Below are 22844 nucleotides of genomic sequence, written 5' to 3'. Positions count from 1 at the left end.
ATGAGGTATTGACGTCTCTTTTTATATATGCCAGATTATCTCCATTAGCCAAAGAGCAGGCAGTTAGTGATGAGAACACACAAGCCAGTCTCTTTCACCTTCACTCCAACAGACAGAGAATGCACAGATGAATTGCTTGCCTTCAGGAATTGATTGAAATGTATTATTTCTTTAATGCCTGAGATTGTTTTTAAGTTATAAGGTGTCAGGAAGGCCACCTCAGCAGTAGTGCGTAACCAGTAGGTGGCGTGAATTTCACACTGAAACAGCCTCGGCTAGTGCTCTGAGCCGCACTCTGGCATTCCCAGATTTTTAATCTCACGAGTGCTACATTGCAAAATGTTTGAGAAACCTTTAATTATCACTATTCACTCTCGTCAGCAGTTCTTATTAACAGTTGACACTGCAAATCAAAATTGTGCAAAGGGGCAGGGTGTAAAACTAAATTAAGAAAAATAACACACCCCTGACTATTATAGTCCATAAAGGTAAATTGATCATGCCCAGATTTTAGTTTAATATAGTTCTTAATTTATGCTACATAATAGCAGGTATGTAAACAATTGTATTAAACTCTCTTTATTCCCCATAAACCCGTAGTGAGTCGCCCATCTAGCAATGACCGATGTCTTTTTGGTTATTGTTGCTTATCTTCTCAGGGAATACACACATGACAGTAAGATGTGTGTAGCTCCGCCTAATTATGTGGATTGCAGTGTTTTTGATCCATTAGTGCATGTTTCACTTGGATCTACAGTACAACAGTGTAGTATTAAACAAAGGTTTTGCACTCTCTGCATTTGAGATTTGGATTTCAGAGTAAGCTCTCTGTACCAGAAAACAGGTGCAATAATTGTAGTTTTGAAATGCTGCATTTCTCCAGAACATGTCCCCCCAGTTACAACGGTGCAGTGAGATTAAAGTTCAGGGATGAGTGTGGCCTGCAGAGCTGTCTGAAGTATAACACCAAGCCAAGTTCTCCCTGGTTACTTATTCAAAGCTAAAGCATTGATTATATTATGCACAGTGCAATCAGAAAGTGATCTGAGTTGTGGCAGAGTGACGAATCGATCAAGGGATTTCAGTAAATGTTAAATCAAGGAGTGGAGACTCCTAACAACTGCATGTGTCTGTCCATCTTTAACTCAGTGTGTGTCTCAAGAATGCAAACTACTGTACACAGCTCTCCCCTTTGTGTCTGTTTCAGTTTGTTGTTGTCCCTGGATTTTCGCTTCATTGGCACTTATTGCATGGCAGCTGTACTGTTTTTAACCCCCTTCATGAATCGGTGTGTTTGTGCTGATTCATTTTGTCCTTAAAGCTGCAGTTTATAGCACTGCTACTCTGCCTGTGCCTTTGACTACCTCATTTACTTATTAAATCAGTGTCTGTGGTTCTCCAGTGAAGTGCTTTCGGGTGGATGCTTCTCCCGCATCTGTTCACTTCAGTAGTAAGCTATTGTGGACAAAGCTGACCACAAACAGCTGGTTTATTCTTATTTTCACCACTAGGGGGCATATTAAGAAAAGGCTGGAAGTGTGAGGAAGGGAATTAAAAGTGAGCCAAATACAGTCATCATTCTGGTGGGTCTGCTTCTGCAGCTAGTTTTCTCTAATCCATGCCACTCGATGGTAATTGATTTCTATAGGCAATAATTTGAAAGATTTGGCTCTCTGAAAAAGAAGATCTCTGCTTTAACTCCATAGGCCTCTAAAATTCTAAATTCCAAACAGCTAGCAACAACTGGAAAAAAATGATTTTCACATCTCTTGAGCACACTTCTTCACTGCTTTATTGTACACACTCCCTGCTCTCTCCCACCACCCACAGCTTACGCAGGTACCTTCAACCATGTTGTCCCTTGAGCGTTTCTCATCTGGAGAGATGAAGGAGTGGTGTGCTGTCAGGCAGTCACCTCGCCAGCTGCTTTCCACAGATAGAGCCTGCTGCAGGCAGGCGATCTCTCATCCCCATCCCACAAAGCTGACATACAGATTCCAGGCAGGAGTCGGCCAGCTTTCTTTCCATGAGAATACACACATAAACAGCTGCTGCGCCCTACTCATACTATTGCTGGACGGGACCATGTGGAGACTAGTTCAAGTAAATGGTTGCAAAGATTTGTTTGCACCAAGAAAATTACTTCTTACTTCAGTTGTTAGCGTTTCTCCCTATATTATCAGGAATTCTTCCGAAATCAGGAATGCTTATTCATGGGAAGGGTGTCTCAGAGCTTATCAACTCGGAGCTTATCGTGTAGACACAGAGCTGAGTGCACACACTCAAACCGGCACACAGGGACAACATTAGGGACACTAACGCAGCTGACATTGTCTTTGGAAGGTAGGTGGGGGGGGGGAATCCAGAAATCCCTGAGAAAACTTATTGGGAACACACTGAAATCACTGTCTGAAATCAAACCCGGGACCTGTGAGCTGTGACGCAGGAGTGTTGACTGCCTCTGAAGCGAGTAAGAAACAGAAATGTACTCAAACCGCTCCCCCTGCTCCTCCTCTGTAAACTCTCACTGCCAAAAGGTAAAAGGACAGAGGAAAAAACACACCAACAGGTATATAAACACTTTATATCATCGCTGTTTTCCTGTTATGTCAGTCTTTTCCTGTGTCATATCCTGTTGTCTATGTTTGTTTGCCATTATCAGTTGCCGTTTCTGGCAGCTCGGCTTTGTTTTTAAGTGTTACTGTTCCATCAGGGCAAACACGTGTTTTTAATACATTCTTCCAGGCTAAAGAGGAAGTGAAGTGAATGTGGCATGTAGGATTGGATTTCCCCCATGCTGTACAATAGTCCTCACATGTCCTCACAAGCACACTGTCCTGTCATCGGGCTGTATGTGTAAGCATCCTGAACAGTAATGACCAATCTATCACTTAAAATAGACCCATCCATTTCTAAACACCTAATCCACTACAGGGTTGGAGGCGAGTCCCAAACAACAGGCAATCAGGTGGGTACACCTTGGACAGGACACCAGCCCACTGCAGGGCAGACAAAAACACACACACACTCACACCAGGGCCCAATTCTTCCCAGAAGCCAATTAACCTATTATCTTTGGACTGTGGGAGGAAACCTATGCAAACACAGGGAGGAGACACAGTACAAACTCCACACAGATGGCACCCTCGGTCCAGAAATGAACTCGGGACAGCAATGCTAACCACTGTGCCACCACTTATGATACAGTACAACAAATTACACCGGGGGAAAAAAATGAGGCACGTCTTTAAGACAAGGAACTCCAAAGCATTTCCTCCAGAGCACGAGCCATTAAAGTCACTTAAGTCGGAAATCTGAAAAACAACCCTCATCGTGACCTTTTGGCCAAAAGCTACAGAGAGGTCAAGAGAGAAGGAATTTTTTAAATTAAGATTTTATTAGAAAAAAAAGCAATTTGATCAACATTACATTACAGAGCATTTGACAGGGTTCTGATCGCTTACATCCTCAGGAGGTCACGTCTTAGATGGGGAGTAGGGACCGAGCGAGGCGAGGCGAGGCTGACTTGGGAGACTCATGGCGATACAACAGAGAGGCCACAATCGTACTGAGCACCAGTGTTGACAACAGAGGGCTTCAGAGGAAAGTAAACCCATTATTTTGAAAACATCAGGAGAGAATTTTAAACCCTGAAGTTTCCACAGAAAATGCTGGAGATGTGGGAGAACCTGGATCGTGTCAGTCAAGTTACCATACTCTTCCAGATTTCTGAACTTCTTGAAGTATACATTCTTGCAGGTTTACAGTACCTGTATTCTGATTCCGAGCTCCTACTCTTTGCCTAGCAACATGATAATCACTATAACAACACCTTCCAAAAAGTGCCATACAATTAAGCAATCTGTACTTGTGATCATGAGAATAATATGAATGATAAGTCCGATAAATATTTTTGGGTAATTTGATACACAAATTTAATCACATAAAACAAAAACATACTGTGTTTAATCTAGAGATTTCAAGTTACCGTAAGCATTGACATATTCACTGAAAGTCAGTATTTGATCTTGTTTAAGACAACAAGTGAAGGCAATAAACTGTGTAATCATTTGAGGTATTTGTGCCTGCTCTTGGGGTGTTGATTTCTTTTTGTTTTCTCAGCATGTACTGTAAAATGCATGCTCAATTGAAATGAAATCTGGAAACTGATTTGCCAGTCTAAGATTTTCTACTTATTTCTCCTGAAAATCTCATTGATTGCATGGAGATGGCTGTATGTTTTTGGTCACTGTCGTGCTGTGGAAGCATTTTATTACTACACAAGCTAAAGACAAAAAGGGATATGGATCTCATTTCTTTCTAAAATTCTCATTATCACAAATATGGATTTCTTGACTGTAAAATAAAAATAAAAGTTTGGGCTGTTGTACCAATACTTTTGGAGGGCACTGTTAAACATAAGACAGGGAGAAGCAAACTTTGTAAAAAAAAAACCCTTCTTTACAAGTACGACTGCAACCTGTTAATGAAGGATTTCAAGCATTTAATTTTTGGTTTGCATGATTCCAACTGTACTGTAAAGTATCCACAGCTTGAGCCTTTGTTATATGGCATAGAACTAGTATTGTACCTACTAATCTGCTGTGAGAGCTAATTTTCTTTCAAATCACCACATTTTATTGGCATGATATACAGTTAAAACGCTTTTCTTAAAAGCAAAGTAAAACACCTTCAATGTGTATTCCCAAAACACCTCTGCAAATGAGACAATTAACATTGTGATAATTGTAAGACTTATTGCTGCTCATGTCATGATCTTAAACCGCAGTCTGCATGGATGTTCTAGTGCATGCAGTATCTATCATTTATCAAAATTTTGTTTCTCAAAATGTTTGACAAATGAACAGACCTCAGGAGAGCCCATTCAATAAAGTGTTCTAACACTGGCATACCGTGGCTGTCAAAATCAATTACACAGACATCGAGTGCTCTAGTGACCTACCTGGGGGTATGAGCATCTGGTCAGGATGCTATGATCAACACCAGCACTTCAAGTGTGACAATGACTGGTTGGCTGTATTCAGGCCAACTTGATGAAAGAAACACAACAAAGGCTCTTTTGTGGAGGGTGGGTGGTGACTTTAGGATTTAGAAGGAAGACAAATGAATCTCTAGTGGCTTGTCTTTCATTTTGCAGCATCAACCTCAGAATAAAAAAAATGGAAATGAAACTGAAAGCTACACATCATAGATTGTTTTCATTCAGTTTTAATACGGAGGCAGCCAGATATGGAACTACATAATTAGGATGATCGACATCAACTTTAGGAAAACAAAAGGAAAGTGAGGTGGCAAACCTCAATTTCTCTTCCTCGTGGGTGCACAGAACTCAATATTCTGGTATAAAACTGAATAATTCTGAAATGAATAGTACCTGGAATAAGGCTTTGTGGTTGGTGATATGATACAAGGACAAACTGCCTGCATTAAGAAGAAAAAAATGTGTGGTGTCAACTGCTTAATTAGGAGCTGGTCATGGATAACATATTTGGTCAGATATGCGTCTTGGTACTTCTAACTCTGGATATGACTTTTTACATAGCAGATACTCTTTTGAAAATCAGCAGAGTAATTTAAAAATAAAATTGCACTGTCAGTGCTACAGCAAAATCATTCATTACAAATTAATATCCTTTTTTGGCCAGTGACCAACCCATGATATGACAAAGTACGCATTTATAGTAAACAGAGATACTAAGCTACAGACTTTTCTACTTTGCATTCATAATGTCACAGAGGACGTCTTCATATCCACTACAAGTGCTTATACAGCAGGTATTTCCAGAGTCAGGTCAGGTACAGTAGTGACCAAACTCACACATAAATCTGTACACTTAAGACACCCAGTGAAACAAGTGACTGACCAATCAGATTGACACAATACAGCCTGTCAGCACCTGATGGCCACTGGGATACTGAGAAAGGCTGCTTTAGAGGATGTGACGTCTTGGTGTGACCAGCAAGATACTCCGTAAGAACTGCAGAAGCACGTACTGTACACACACACAGAGGAAAGAGCCCTTGGAGTTTTACACGGTGACCAGCTGAGGGTGATATGACAGCAGTTAGTTCAACAGGACATCTCGCGGTAGTGGTACTGAAAAAATGTAGATAGATATCAATGACATCACAGAACCATAATGAAACAATGAAATAGAAATTCAAGAAGGCAACAAGCCTGGGATATACAGACACCTAGGTGTATACTGGTTAGCTCTATATGGACATAATTGTAAAACTGAAAGATGGAAAAACAGACAAAAAAAAACAACTAAATCATTTGTGGCACTCACCAAAATGTTAAAAAAAAAAGAATTGATACTTTTACAATTGATGTATAAAATCTACATAAAAAGTGAAGATATCACAAACTTTTATTTCTTTAATATTCTAGGAAGTCGTTTCAACCCTGTTTAATCACCTTTGTTGAGTTCAACAAACACACCCTTTTGTGTCTCATGGTATACCGTCTTGTTAACAAACATGAAACCATCTGCCAGTCAGCCTCAGGTTCCACCATGATCTCCCCTTCAAGAAATGTGGGCCTTCAAGGCAAGCGCGAGAGTGACGAAATATTCCGGAAAGTGCCTGGTGGAAGAAGGCCGGGCCTGCCCAGACGAGAGAGGAAGGACGTGCCTGCGCACGGCCATGATAGAGGGCTCTTGCTCAACAAAACCGCAGTGCTGAACACGTCCTCGAGATTTGACCCTTCAAGATGAATCACTGCAGCGGCCCGCTTGAGGACTCCTTTCTCCTTCCCAAAAAAACAAAACGGGGGAAAAAAAACCCAAAACAAATAAAAAACGAAGAAATCTTGAAAAAATAAAAGAGGCAGTCACGTAAACATAACGGATGTGCAGCTGCACAAGGACAACGGCCTCGTCACAAGGAAGGCAAATGCACACTGAACAAGTTTCGTTCCTTCATGCCCGAGTGTCTCTCACTTCGTGCTCTCTTGTGGAGTTGGGAGATCCGTCTGGCCATCATTTTTCCTTCCCACTGCCGAAACAGGGGTAGCAGAAAGGTCTGCGCCGAGGTAGCCCAAAAACATTTCCCTCTGTATTTCTCTGGCTCCTTTTTTTCTCATCATTTAGTGAATGGCGTGTCCACTGTCCTTGGCGGTTTGTCCTAGAATATCTCGGGAAGTGTGACGTTCCTCAGCAGCCACTGCTGGGAGCGGCTTCCGTTACAGTCCTTCACGCTGGGCACTTGGCTGTCCTCCTCGGTGGCCTTGTCTAGACACTGGTTACTGTTCACATGCACCAGCGTCAGTTTCTAGGAGAGAACACACAAGAATATTCAGAGTTTAGACAAAGCGTTTGCTGGCACCCTATTCCATTCTGGCAAACTGTCTACATATTTCACAACGGGTCAGTAAAGGCAAGCCATCGGCTCGCATAAACAAATCCACAAAGTGTATTTAATCAGACAAATTAATTCCTTGTTGCAATGAAGATAATTTCAACATGACCTTAATTTGCCAAGCCCTGTGGGACACTATTCAACATATTATCAAACTTCAGTGACTAATGATGGATTCTGCCAGGGGTGGTCAAACATGGGTTCTGGAGAGTCAGGATCCAATCTTGAAGTTCAACGGCCCTTATACATCAGCACAAGCACCAGCTTGAGAGCGGACAGAAGACACCATTTTGACAAAGCAACAGTTAGAGGTTCCAAAACTGTTTTCTTCTTCTTGTTTTTTACTGTTCAATCTCGAAATAACTTCTACTCATTCCTTTTTAACTCAATTTTGTTTTTCTCTTCTAGCACTGCTTGTCTGACTTGTTCTTTAAGTTGTCTGCCATTTAACTTATTGTTCCTGCTGCTGTTCTGCGTTTATGTTTTGGTGTCTCCTTAATGTCCTTTGTATTAGGGGCATATATGCAAATAAGCATTTCATTGCACTTGTACATATGACAAATAAACTCAACTGAACTGAACTGCTGACATACAGTAGCTCCCTGATCAAACCTCTTCAGACGAGTTGCTCAAAAACCGGTCAAGAAGCAATTCATCTACAACGTGTCTGTCATGCTGCAAGTTTGAGTAATGTCAGCAGCTATAAAAGGCTTAACAATAACAGATGCATTTAAAGCACAGAGAAAAATGAAAGCTGTTAAAAAAAGTAAACGAGCTAAAAACAATTCTCCGTGTACTAAAAGCGACAAAAAAATTAAAAATGAAAAAAGCTCAAAAAAGGAAAAAATGGGACTTGAGTCTTCATTTAAAAATGGAAAGAGTGTAACACTAATAAAACGTGGCAAGAATTCCACAGGCACAGTTCACAAAATTATAACAAAAAGTTTCCCTTTTCTTCAGAGTATGTCTCTTGATATATACAGTACAAAGTAAACTACTGTCAACTGTCCTCAAGGAGCATTGTTGGCATGGAGTTAAGAGCCTGGTTAAATAAATGTACTGTAGGTATATAAAACTAGATGAGATCCTTGGATCAATGAGCTACTAGGTACCATAAGAGGAAATTGGGTTGAATGACTTTCTCCATCTTAATACTTTTCTTCATGCTCTTCTGCTTTTGTTATTTCTGTAATGCTTAGTGCAATACTAGAGCGAATTTCGACACACATCATCCTTGTCTGTAAATGCTCTAACTGCATTACCAGAGACATTTTTTTTTATCCCCGCTGGCACTGACTTTTCACACCCTAATCCCCTCAGCCCAAGAGAGGATGACTAGTTAAGGCCTTCAGCAGCCTGCAAGTCCGTGCCGATTCGATAGAGCTGGTTTCAGGTATCAATCTTTCTTAATTTAATGAACCTTCTTAGCTTGACCTCTACAAAACCCTGGCTCTGCAATCAGATCTACTTCCTTGCCCATTTAGCTCTACCTTCTCCATTAGCACAGCGTGCTTCATTGAAATCCCTGGGCAGAGAATTACCGGTGCTGCCTGTCAGAACTAACAACATCGGCCTGTTGGTTGAGAACTGGGGGAGTTACAGATACACAAAGATAGAAAGACAGAAAAAATAGATGAGATGCTTATAAATGAGTGAATGAACAAAAAACTGAAAGAAAGATTAAGACAAAACAAGCACCGTCTGTCTTTTGTAAGCCAGGTGGGACTGGAGATGGGTAGATGACAACGTCACAGTTGTTTTGGACTGAATTCTGAGGTGAAAGTCTGGGGTAGGAGGCAGCATAAATTGAAAGCACTCTAATTGTAAGATAAAACTCTTCCATTTGGAAAAAGAACAAGCACACTCAAGGTTTTACATGTAAAATAATACAGCTATATTAGGGTCGAGATGGAGGTTGAAAGTGACTGTAAGATAAAATTACAGCCTGAGAGATAAATGGTAATTAGGAATACACTACCAGTACTCTTTGTGACTTACAGTATACGGTTAAATACTCATTCTAGATTCTTGCAAACCTGTTAAATATACAGTACAAATTATACAAACATTAGATTTGTCTCTTGTGAGACGTAAGTGGTAGCTCAGGAAACACAAAACCACTATGACCCTATCCAAAACTTCAGTGTCTATCATGATTTGTGAAATTAGTTTTTTGGGGAAAATGCTCAAAAGGTCAACAGATTACAGCTCAATGTGTCAAACTGACATCAAGAGAATGATTCTAGAACTTTAAATGCAATCGTAAGACAAATGCAAATGGTGTTCTTAGTTTTGGTGAACAAGGCATAAAGGCGATACTACTATGGTTGGAATAGTTAATCTCATTTATCATACATAAACAGGCCAAAGGAACCAGATAACTTTAGCCCTGATCAGAGGAGATCTGATTCAATTTCAGTAAAAATTTCTCAAAGGTACTGAAGAAGTCAATTTAAGGATTTACTTCAATAACGAACATCAGACACAAGGTTATTAGCAGACATTATATATATATATGGATTTTGGATATTGATCATTGTTTTTGGAGTCATTTTGATCAGTTGATCATTCATAGCTGACCATGATTCACTCAAGTGACTTTGGTGCTTAAGCACTAAATCACTACATTAGTGTGGGAGGAAGGTGACAGGGAAAGAGACTGAACTTTGAGAAAGTCAAGAAAGAAAAACACATAGAGGAACCAACATACTTGTTTATCAAGGCCACCACCTTTGTGCCACTGTTATGTGGAAGCTGGACTAAACCAATGCACTGTTGCTTGCCATCTAGGGCATTTACAATCAGCAATTTCTACACTGCCAAGACATTATGACCAACCCAGTTCATCAATGACAGGATCGTGACATCGCGCCAAGATGGATGTCATCACCTTCATGATCTAGACAGGAGTTTCTAGTTGCTACAGAGCTCCTCTTGTATTGATGCTGTGACCTGATTGCAAGGTGCTACATTGCTCTCATTTTGACCTCAATTGCTGTCCCTCCTGTGGGGTCATCCTAATGTGACAACATTCCAGCAAGACAGTAAAGTCCTCATGGTGCTTACGGAACAATGGCTTCCTTGTGAGATGAGAACATGACAGTTATGATTACTTACTCGCCACTTCAGCCCCACCGAACATCTGTGGGATGAGCTGGGACAACGCATGGTTCCTAGTGTCACGATCGTCATCCCTCCTCTAGAGGGCGCTCCGACCCTTTTGTGTTTTTCATTATCACGTTTACCTTCCCCCTGTTCTGTCCTTTATTTAAACCCGGTGCTCTGGAAGCTCGGGGCTCTGCATTGGAAGACGGACACCCGGAGGCCCGTCTAGCTTCAAGTCGCCCTATGTCTGCGGGTTGAAGGCATAGGCTTCCGAACAGCGTCCTGACCAAGCTCTGTCTGGGGCTCGGAGCGCCTGGCCTCGTCACTCCATTTTAACCCCCGTGTTCCTGTTCAAGATTTCAATCTTCTTTGTCTTGGATGGAAGTCCCGGCTTTGGATTATGGACTGCGCCCCGGTTTCCCTTTTGGACTTCCTTGGACTTGTTTGCCAGCGTTTCCCTCCTTGCACCTGGATTCCCTGTCGATACCTCCCCCTGTTCGCCATCCCTTCCATTCCTCTCCTAACCATGTTTTCCCTGTAGCCCCCTTTCCAGTCACTTCTGGATTATACCGTCTGCACCGGGTCCTAAACTACGCATCGTAACACCTAGGGTTCAGAGACCAGTGATCAGGGACATGATTGCCAAAGCTCTACAAGAGAAATAAGACAGAATCCCACAGGACCACATTTGCAACCTGGTGCAAACCATGCAGCACAGAGGTACAGTTTGTATACCTTATAATAGTGGCCTTATATGCTACTAAGCTAAGAGTTTCAAGTAGATCTTGCATGATCAACCCTCTTGATGACATACTGTATATGTCTAATGAATTGATCTTCGTTAACTCTATTCAAATAAAGCACTTGCACAACTCTGTGTGGTTGCAGTTATAAGTGGTAAGATTATTTTGATGCTAAATATACATACTTTGTTATTATACAACATACCTAGTAAGTCAATTTGGGCCCAGAAATATATTTTAAGAATATAATGTAGATTAATGTTTGTAGGATGTAGATGCAGTTTCTGTTTTTAGAAATAATCATTTTTTATGACTACAACTATAGTAAATTTACAAATGCAGAAATCAGCCAATTCAAGCAGATACCAGTTAAAAGAAGCTTTAAAAAAGTCTGTATGTGTTGTTTATGAATATTCAGAAGGCAAATGAGTAAAAGAAAGCTGCTGAACGTTCTGGCTCAAAATTAACAAAGTATGTGAAAGGATGAAAGGATACAGTGCCATTTCAACAAAACCGGAAAGCAAAGCCATGAACCACAGTGTTACTCGACACCTCACAGCAGATGGATAACAGCTGGGAATGCTGATAGTGGATGGCAAAAATTAAAACCATTTGTGACCTAAGCATAATCCAGTTATTGCCTTACTGGGCTAATTTTGGGACACATTGCAAACATGGGTTCTGTGTCCTGTTTTTACATGTAACGTGGGTAGGGCACAGCATCCTCTACACTGGATTGATGAAGCTTTCTGTGTGAAAACACATTTGGAAATGAACTTCGAGCAATATACTGTAGCACTGCTGCTGTTATAACCAGAACACATTCACCAACTCTTGGCACCAATGTGTAACATAGCACCATCTGTGTAGGTTAGTGGTCATTTGAAATAATAGTTTTATCATTCTCAACAGATCTCAAAGCACTTTAGATATGAGGGAGACCTACATCATCCACCATCGAAGTTCAGCACCCAGCATGGAGACACACAGCTGTCATTTTGCACCAGCAGCTTGACTGCACATCAGTTCAGGCAGAGAGGGGTAACTTTAAGAAGGCCAGCGGGAACGATAAAAAGCTCTCTGAAGTATACTGTATATTTACAGAAATCAGGAAGTTACTACAATGTGCTCTTCCATGAAGCGCCAAAGCTTTAAATGTTGCATTGATTTAAATGTATTTAAATTATTATTTGCAGATTTTCTGTCAAAAAGACTTGAAAGCAGTCTTTCCTCATTGACATGATGTGGTTATGTTTAACAGCAGTAAGTTATAAAGTACACTGCACATAACACACTTGAGCCAGTGCTGTACACCTCCAGCATGACCAAGTCAGAATAACATTCTTCTTGAACCGCTGTTTAAGGAAATTCATTCTAAAAGGGTCACTGACTGCATGAACCACTGAGAGCACTTTGTGCTGGATCTGAAGGAAGAATAACAGTATGCTTTCAATTTAGCAGGGGCATAAGTTTTACTGAGAGAATCAAGGGCCCAAAATGTACCTCTTTGGTTAACTGGAAATTGAAACAAGCTTCCATAATTTATCCCCAATGTAGTACTTTTTAACTCTGATTTTGTGCCTTTTTTGACTTTATGAGACAGTACTTGATTTCTCTAGCAGTTTCTGGTAACTTCTCTTGGCACGTTAGGTTTGGCAATTTCAAGTGCTAATAGAAGTGCTAATTTCAGAAAGCAGCTGTGTGATTGACTGTCCCTGGAAATTATCTGCTGAAATTGACAAAAAAATGGGCTAGAAATACATTGCACATGGCCCAGTTACCACTGCTGTCTTTAAAGGGAATCTGTCGTGTGGGAAATGTGTTCATTATCCTGCCCCTGCCTTTATTTAACTTTTTTTCAGTCTATAGTGAAAATTCACTTCCCAGAATGCGACATCCAGCACCTTCAATCACACGTCCTCCTTGAAATAGCTTGTGAGTTCATGAAGAATGGCACAAGTTAAATAGAGATTCTTTTAATTGAGGTTTTCTACAAGATATGGGTTATCTTTAGTCTTTAAAATACCATTGATGGCCTTCAACCACCAAACATCTTTAGCAGGAAATATCTATCAGGAAGTAGTGAAAACGGTAAAATATCTAGTAAAAGAGAATTCATTGCAATCTGAGATTGAGTTTACCATTTAAACTATTCCACCAAGAACTGTTTCTGAAAATATTACTGAAAATAAACAGCAAAATAGCCAAAAGGATTCCTCTTGGTTGAAAATCTCAAATTCTAGAATTCTTAGGAGACAGAAAATGCTGACCTTTTCAATACATGTGGCAACTCTGCAACATGCAGAAAATTCTTGCTAAATATAAATATTTTCTGTGAGGTAGGATTTAACAACAGTTCTCACATGTAAATGTATTTCACAATATTTGCTCATGAGTGAGCTGCCAATAAGAGCCTAGAGAATGAATCAGATTACAGGCTGGGTGGAGACCAGGCACTTGGTTATGATTTGAAGAAATTAGTCTTCTGGAGAGAAGTGGCTGGATTACATTTTGCCAGCGCAAGAACACAGCCTGGACAGATGCTTTCTGCTATCTTCAAAATCTGTTTAATTAGCACCTTTTTTTTTAGTTGGCAAGCCAGCATTTTCCGTATGTTTTTATTCCCCCGACTGAAACTTACTGAAGAGGTAAGTTCTTCTTCACTGCATAACAAAACAAGTTTAAAAAATAATCAGAAGATGTACCCATAAACAATAAAGAGCCATGATAAATGAATTGCTGTGATTAGCATCCACACACTGCAAGAACACCTGGGGAGAACTTGCTTTGCCCCCATTTTAAAAACAACGAGCACATTATCTTGCTTCAGACTGAATCTGGATTAGTGTGCAACAGACATACAGTACTGTATTTGACTGGCACAACAATTATGAGCTTCCCCACATTGTATTCAAGGGCACTCTCGTGTAGTCTACAAAACATGCTGGCGTATCACCTTCACAGCGGTGATACAACAACATTCATACTTGCTCAGGACTGTCGTCACACAAAACATAACAGTACTTTTATAATACATAATACTGGGCACGGCTTAGTTCACAGTTTTAACATGTCTTATGGTTAGAGCTTGAGTAAGGAGTAAGGTTAGGACTTTGAAAGCCAAATGAGCCTAAAAAAATCACTCTTTCAGACTACCTGCCTAATAAAACAGTTATGAAAGGAAAAAGAAAACTCATTCAAGAGAGCAATATGGAGAGCACTTACTGCAATCTGTACCCTGTCCCAGAGTAGTATCCTTTAATATTACAAATGGAAATGAAAAGTATTAGAGCTATAGTAGTTTTTTTTTTAAACTACTGCCAGATCAGCAGAAAAGGCCATTCAGACAAAATCCTATTTTGTTCCATTTTCTTCATTGCTTCACTTGACAGTGGCTCAGTAAAGCAAGTGCTTTCTTTGAGGTGTGCCTTTGCAAAGTTTCTGCTGAGCTGTCACTGTCCCTGCGCCTCACTCACGGAGACAATGTCTGGCACAGCAGACAATTGGGCTGCAGCTCAGCAATTACCAGGGGAAGACTGAGGAGTCCGAGCCAGCTCTCACACTCTTGTAAAAACAAAATGGTGACATTAAGAATGAGAAAGAGAGGGGTAGGTGTTTTAGTGCTCTGTTACCAGAGAACACATCAACAAGGACACAATCTTTCTCAGAAAACAACCCTTCTGTTAGCAGTTTTAGAGGTAACAGCAATCAGTTTTTGTGTTTGAGCACAGTAACAGCGTGCAATTCACAGTCTCATAGCCAGCAGACTGTGTAACTGCCTTAATAGTTAAAAAAGTTGCTGGTGAGAGCACATTGTTATCGAACAGAAACATGATGAAAACTCCATAAAGCAGCGCCTGTAAAGAATAAATCTAGAGAGAGCAATACCGCCAGTTTATAGCCTGGCTTGTATAGAGTCATTGGATTCAGTTCAGTCTCCTCAATGTGAGTGTCTGTGAAAGGAGGGGAGAAATGAGTCACTGACCACTGTGCGCTTCACGAACTGCACCCAGACAAAACTCTGCCAGGGGACAGATCAGGGCAAATGAAATGCTCCATGACATCTGGACTGAATCTCTGCTCATGTGCCCTGGGAAGTCATTGCTTTTGGTACAGGTAGCTATGTTACTAGCATGTCTTTCTTTTGTTCTTCATTTTGGTTGCTGCGGTTCAGGTGTTGGTGATGAGGCTGAACAGAGCAGAATGCACTGTATTGGAGAGATACTTAAGGATTCTTCCCTCACATCCAGTCCTCCCATACAGGCCAGCTGTCTTGCTAGTATTTCAAACTCTGCTTTTCAGTACAAAACAGTGTTCCTCTTTACCTGTGAGATTCTACTTTTATTTATTTTGTGTACTCTTCCTTTATTCCTAAAACGGAATGGTGGCTGGTCTTGTCTTGAAGATATTTTGCCATTGGTGGAGGTGTTGAGCTGGTAGACTACTGTACCACTCCTAATATCTTCAAGACACCCTGTTAACCTTGTGCGTCCCAAACTCACCACAGATTGCATGTAAAATAAATATGTATACATAGATATTAGGTTTCAAGAAGACAACAAATGAAACTCACACACACATCTAGTGTGTCCCAGCTCCTCCGGTGCTCACAGCACCAGTGGAAAGCCCAGCCCTCCCCTTTGCCCTGTAGGACAGCTCAGTCCCTATATTGTTGCTGAAGCAGCCCTCTGTGGTTTGACTCTTTTGGTTAAATTAAAACACTAACCAGAAACAAAATCCACCAAACCTGCAACAGCCTTTCTTTTCAGACATACCAAGATCTTCTAGCTTCTCACAGCGTTGTGAAAAAGGAAATTATTTTCTTAATAAAAAATAATTTGGGAAAATGAACAGGAGATTCTTTAGATGCAGAAAACGTGAGTATTTTTGCAAAGGATCACAACAATTTTGAAAGCTGCCTTGTTAATGGTATTGGAAAAAGATATTTTCATAAAGTAATGCACTAGATTTTCAGGTTGCAGCTAAAAATATTTTTTTTAACCTAAAAAGAGGATGGGAGGAAGTATTTTTAATAACCTGTTTCCTCTTGGTTGTGTGATAAGGATTTTACCGCTCTCCCAATCTCTTTTTAATCCTCAAAAGCTTTCTTTTGCACAAGTAACTTGTAACTGTAATGGATTACTTCTTTACGGTAACTTTCTCCAGCCCTGCTGGCGGATCAGCACGCACTCCTGTCGGCTTGCAGTGGAGCACTGGAGCCGAACTCACCACAGGGTCGTAGTCCCACAACTGGTTGCCCTTCAAGTGATGGCACTTGAGCATCATGACAGGGCCATTCAGCTTTGACACATCCAGACAGAGGTCGTCGGTCCGGATCTCTTTGTTGGCAGTGTAGGAGAACACCTGCAGAGGAGGAAGGTAGGAAAGGATGGATGGAAAAAAAAACAAGTGGCACTGAACTCTGTTCTTCCCAGTAGAGACGATATCACACACAAAACCCCCCCACTAATTTACTAGAAACATTTAGTTTCACTGTTTCATGGCACGTACTGCAAAACATTTAATTCCCCTGTGTAGTACACCATGGCTCTCACACAAATTCTTGCAAGAGTTATTGATCTCTTGAAATCACCAATAGTTTAATAGTTGGTTAAGCAATCTCATGAAGCCAGTCATTACAGTAATCAGGTTATTTACACTTAGCAGGTGGATTGAAAATCAAAGTACTCAGCTGTTCTCAAGTACCACAGTTGAATGCTGTCACGGATTCTGTGCAAATATGCAAACCTCTGGTTGTCCTATCTGGTTTCATTAAAACCATTCCATCTGTCTCACAGAAAAAAGGCAAATTGCTAGTTGTTGTTTCTCAGGCAAGGAATGTCAAGGACACTCTGCACATTGATGTAGCACAGCACTGCTTTGCTCTAATCGTTGAAGATACATTTTCACCTTTGTCAATTTCAGGGACACACGAAACAAAATACACATCTCCTGCAGAGGTTACCCCATCCAATTACTGGCCTGCCTCAATCCAGCTGAACTCTAGAGACCTGAAAGAGGCTCAAAATGGGGTAGCACTGCTTTCACAAAATAAAACACTGCTGAGAACAACTCGATTACAATGTGGCAGGAAGACAGGAATTCAAAAACACAAAAATGTAGAACATTCGATTTTTTTTGATGACGCTTTACTTAAATGAGGCTACATAACACTATCATACCTCCTTCATAAACACTACACAAAGAGATTTAACAACATGCCTGACCTTTAACTAGCATTTTTACATGACATGTACAGGGACATTACAATGACTGTGATTATGATTATTATTCAGTATGGTTCATTACATAACATGGGACAGCTTCAGTTAAGAGCAGACCTCCAGGTAGAGAGAAGTCCAGTGAAAGTGAATGAAGACACCATGAAGGACTAGAGCATTGATAAACAGTAACAATGGATTACAGAAAACTTTGCTTTATGGTTTTGGGGCATGTTGTTATCTCCCGTAATGTTTGTTTTTTAATTACAGCACTGTTATGTAGTCCCAATTAAGTAAACAATAACTTTAAAAAAAAGTCCTTATTAGAAAAGCACGGGGCACTTTTTTCCCTAAACTTCAACGCCTGATTTTTACACACATTTTTTTGGCTTAAACTACTGTACAAAGCTACGTGCCCTGGGAGAGCAAAGAGCTCTGTTCCATTCAAGTTTCAGCTGGAAAGTCAAACACAAAAGCGAATAAATGGAAGATAATTCGAACATGGCTGTGTAGCTTTCTGCTCCACAGCAAAATTTGCTGCCAATTTTCTGACTTCAGCAATAAATGCTGAAAGGTACAAATCTAGCAGCAGACAATGTGGGTCAGGAAAGATGAAAAAGATCCTTATCTTGTCTCTTATTTTATGGTTTTTGAACAGTCATCAGATTTTGTGTGGAGACTGTAACAACAGAATACAATTCCACACTGGAGTGAAAAGTTTTGAGTGCTGTCCAGGAAGTCTCTTCAAATGTTTAGATAATTCATTTAAAACAAAACCATGCCGAACACAATATGGATCAGGCTGACCCCAGACGTCAGGATGAAAGAGAAGAGGACCATGGGACTCACCTGGTTACCCCCCATGCCATGGCAGTTAAAGATCCCCACTTTCTCATTCTCCTTCCTGGCCATGTTATCCAGACACTGATTCGTTTCCACATTGCGGATCTGAAAAGGGGAAAAGGCTTCTTTTACTGTAGTCCCAAATAAACCTTATTATTATTAGCTCATCCCTTCATCAAAATATAGGACCTATTCACCTATACGTGGGACAAAACATGTAGAAATTTGCTGTGGTAAGGTTTTTGTTCCTCTTCTATCAATTGAGCAATAATTAGATGGCCTGGTCAGCTGTTGATACGCTTATCAAAGGAGGCTGCAGAGTTAATAAACACAATGAGAAGGGCCTTGACTCTGGTGAGCACAACACCCATCCCAATCCCACCAGGAAACCAACTGTAGACAGAGCAGACTGACTGTGACTTGTTAAAGGCAAACACAAACACAGACACACACACAACTGCCAATTTTCTCAGAAGCCCATTAACCTAACTTTATGTTTTTGTAGATTGTAAATATTCACCTGCCAACAGAGATGGTGGTAGTAAAACTACAAAGTCTTACATTAGTCCATAAGAAGAAGTCCACCTTAAAGTTGCTATCTGACTCACCCCAATCTTTTTTTAATTCCAGAGTTCTTAGACATGTTTTATCTTTTTGTTACAGGGAGTGTGGCAAACACTAATTTTATTATCATCCAAAAACAGATAGTCAGCATTGCAAATTCAGATCCGTGGTTACAATAATCATGATTTGACTTTTATCTTTACAGTCTAACAGTGATAAATAACAGGGGCTTTTACAAGGCTCTTTGTAACTTCATGTCTAAGTAGGCCAGCCAGACTCACAACTTCTCTGTTGAAGAGTTTGTCAGGTCAAAAATCTTTCACCAATACAATCCTCTTGAATAAACCCACCTGATGAGGCGCCATAAAATGAAGCACCCCAGCATGGCATATACCCAAACTGGGGCTCCCCCAGACACGGGGCTCAATTCATCCTGCAAAGTAACTTCTACTGACAAATCTCCACAGCAACATCATGGTATTAAAGATTGCATGGACTGCTGCTTGATGTGGAAATCCACACATTAACAGATGTATTCTTATTCAGCAGACTAAAAAGCAGGTCTCAACACTCTGAAAATGATGCCCCCTGAGACAATCTCTGACACAGACCTTTTTCAGGTCTTCATCACACTTAACATCTTTCTTTTTTTCCCTAATCAAAAGCAAACTGGGACCTGGGCCTAGGTCTTGTTTGGTTAATGGTGTTTCGTGGTTCATATAAATACCCGTGGCATTTTGGTCCCTGTGGAGGGCAATGGCAGACTATTATTTGAATGTAAATGTGCCCACAAGCCGTTAAATCACACTGTTCGACTTCGCTTACATCTCGGCTCTCTGACATTTCTGAGCTGGGAGTTTGGTGATAGCCTCTGAAGCAGAAGCTGTCATTCTGCAGAATAAATTATGCCTGTGAATTTACTTTCTTCCTCTTTTTCGATTAAGCTGTTACTGAGGCCTAGCTGTTGTGTGGGGTGGCATTCTGATACAGATGATTGTTGATAGAACTTGTCCTGAGACATGGCAAAGGCTGCAACATGACATACAACTGTGACACACAATACAAAATAAAGCCAAAATTCATACAGATACATGCAAACACATAAAAACTGTGTACTGTGTATACTGTATATATATAATGTTCGATTTACAGTACGTAATAGTTCATTTTGAGAAACTGTTGTGCAATTCACATTTTATGCCAGTCAGATTTTTCTTTTGAGCAATTCTGACATACACATTTTGTAATATAATGAATACATTGTATTCTACAATAAAATGGGGAAAAAAACATTTATGGATTAAATAGACTCTGAAGAAATAAAAATGAAAATGGACAGATTAAATAGCTAATGGAAGCTACTTAAGGAAGCACTATACAGTCATACTGTGCAAGGGGACTACTTGAAAATTATGAAAAAATACATTACATATTTTGTGGTGCTTTTATGAAAAGTTAAATTTCATTAAGTCAATTGTTACATAACCTGGGTAGTGCCTGTCTATGTAAATGTACAATGTGTCTGTTTGTACATACCCCAGCGGAATTACTGTTAATGGTGACATAACTTTCTTTTCTTTTTAGAGTTATGTTTTAAGTAAGTGTCCATTTCACAATTTTTTTCAGGCAAAAAGATCTACATTGCATACAGTAGATCTCCGCATGAAACACCAAGAAACTAAGCAGCCATATCACTCTGCAACTCACAACTGGCAACCCACTGAAGCTCAGCAGGTGTGAGCCTGGTCAGTACCTGGATGGGAGACCTCCTGGGAAAAACTAAGGTTGCTGCTGGAAGAGGTGTTAGTGGGGCCAGCAGGGGCGCTCACCCTGCGGTCCATGTGGGTCCTAATGCCCAAGTATAGTGGCAGGCGTAAGCAGGCGCCGTCCTTCGGATGAGACGTAAAACCGAGGTCCTGACTCTCTGTGGTCATTAAAAATCCCAGGGTGTTTCTCGAAAAGAGAAGGGGTGTAACCCCGGCATCCTGGCCAAATTTCCCCATCGGCTGTTATCAATCATGGCCTCCTAACAATCCCCATCTATGAACTGGCTTCATCACTCTGCTCTCCTCCCCACTGATAGCTGATGTGGGGTGAGCGTTCTGGCGCACTATGGCTGCCGTCGCATCATCCAGGTGGAGCTGCACATTGGTGGTGGCGGAGGGGAGTCCCCATTACCTGTAAAGCACTTTGAGTGGAGTGTCCAGAAAAGCACTATATAAGTGTAAGCAATTATTAATTATTATTATTAACTCAAAGCTGTCCCTTTGATCCCGAGAAGAGTCTTTTCAGGGACAGGTCAGCAATAAAATACATGTGCCCTGGTGCACGTTATTTTACTACTGTTTCTACTCGTGTCATACTTGATCACGATTACTCTCTAAATCATTCAAAACTTCGAGACTTCAGCGACATCAGTGCTGCATTCTCACCCTGCCTCTATGGGAGTAGACAATTACATCAAAGCTCAGGATGATTCAAAGAGTATTTACAGTATGTGCAATTATCGGAGAAAACGCCTCAATATATTTTAGGACAAACACTTGATGAACACAGTATGAACACTGTGCTGTGGTACGGGCAGCTCTGTAAGCAACAATAATCATTACAGCCCTGAGGTCTTTCAATAAAACATCTCAACTAAATACCCACCAAGTTGCTGCTGCACTGTAATATTTCTGCCAGAATACATATCGACTGCTGTGGAAGGGAGCCAGCTGGAGTCTGAGCTTCTTTGAATGATATACAGGTCCTTTGTGGGTTAATTAATTGTGAGTAACACTGTAGGTTACCTCTCACTGCATTAAAATGCTCTTTTCATCTACTATTCAGACTCTGCCTCAGGCAGAAAGGGTAATTAAATTGTACTACACTAGATTTAAAAGTTTTCACTGTAGGCTATCTGCCTACTTGACTAAACTTGCTGACATTTGCTTCATACGTTTTTTTTTGCCTATCACAATATGTTTTTATATTGAAAAAACATCAAGTATTGTGGGACCCATCAGTGAGGCTATTTTACTAAATTTACCAAAGAGCTAAAATCACCTGTGAACATATTTTGTAAAAAGTAAAATTCTCTCAGAATAATATAAGAGAAAACCATGAAGAGTCTTTAATCCTTATTACACAGAGAACAATATTCCTCTACTGCATTTTAAATGGCTTCATGTAATGACTAGGGCAATTAAAGAGAGAAATATCAAGATATTTCAATCTGAAAGCAGCATCACTTTGAATATGCTTTATGTTGCCATTAAAGCAACACTGAGAATATATTTCATGTATGGTATCCTCAGGAACTGCTGGAATGTAATTACAATGTGTACAAGGCTGATAGAGAAACCGGGGAGAGGGTAATTAATGAGATTTACCGATTTCTACACTGAATAAAAATGAAAGCCCTGTTCAATTGCTGTCTTCTAAAAAATCTATTAAAAGTTTAAAAAAGATTTCCTAATGCTTTTACAGCAGTCACTGAATGGTCGGTCTGACTTAAATTAGGCATTGAAGAGTGCTGCCTCTCTGAATACCAATGGGCACACTCTGCAGGGACTGACGTACACTTCCTGGCCATGGCAGGTTTACTACAGTTATGTAGGATGAGAGTAAATCAGCATAAAAGTAGGAGTAAAAAAAAAACCTACATTTCAACCCAAAGCTGTAACGACACCAGGGTCTGCCATTTAACAGCTGGAGTAGTCCAGACTTCACATGACAAAGATAATCAATCTAAGATGCCACATGTACTTCAAAGATAATTAACAAGGCTGATTAACATGGACATCAACATCAACATGCCAACTATTCTAAATTAACTAGTTTTCCTATAATTTACCCAGCACTGTCTTGAATCCGCACTGTCGGATGATGGTGAAGAACTGGTAAAGTGTAGGAAGGATCAGACGGGCCCGAGTTACAGTGGGCGTCTTCGTCGTGCCTGGCATCTATGAACCTAATCTGCCATTATTGAGGACTGTAATTG

The 22844-nt window shown here is 40.5% G+C and overlaps 1 protein-coding gene across 2 annotated transcripts in view; it reads right to left on the bottom strand.

Annotated features, from left to right (window-relative positions):
* Positions 1-5213: 5213 nt before the first annotated feature.
* Positions 5214-22844, bottom strand: part of galnt1 (UDP-N-acetyl-alpha-D-galactosamine:polypeptide N-acetylgalactosaminyltransferase 1) — a 204873-nt gene continuing 187242 nt past the window's right edge. For both annotated transcript variants that reach the window (XM_088601436.1, XM_088601435.1), the window contains 3 exons: positions 18302-18400; positions 16461-16595; positions 5214-7296 (listed from right to left, as the gene is read on the bottom strand). In XM_088601436.1, coding sequence (XP_088457562.1) covers positions 7150-7296; positions 16461-16595; positions 18302-18400 — 381 coding nt within the window. In that variant the 3' untranslated portion in view covers positions 5214-7149. The remainder of the gene's footprint in view (positions 7297-16460; positions 16596-18301; positions 18401-22844) is intronic.

Source organism: Lepisosteus platostomus, chromosome 12, assembly GCF_059453375.1.
Source record: "Lepisosteus platostomus isolate fLepPlt1 chromosome 12, fLepPlt1.hap1, whole genome shotgun sequence".
In the NCBI taxonomy this organism is placed as follows: Eukaryota; Metazoa; Chordata; class Actinopteri; order Semionotiformes; family Lepisosteidae; genus Lepisosteus; species Lepisosteus platostomus.
Note: the sequence above shows the minus strand (reverse complement) of the source record. Positions and strands in the feature narration are given on the sequence as shown.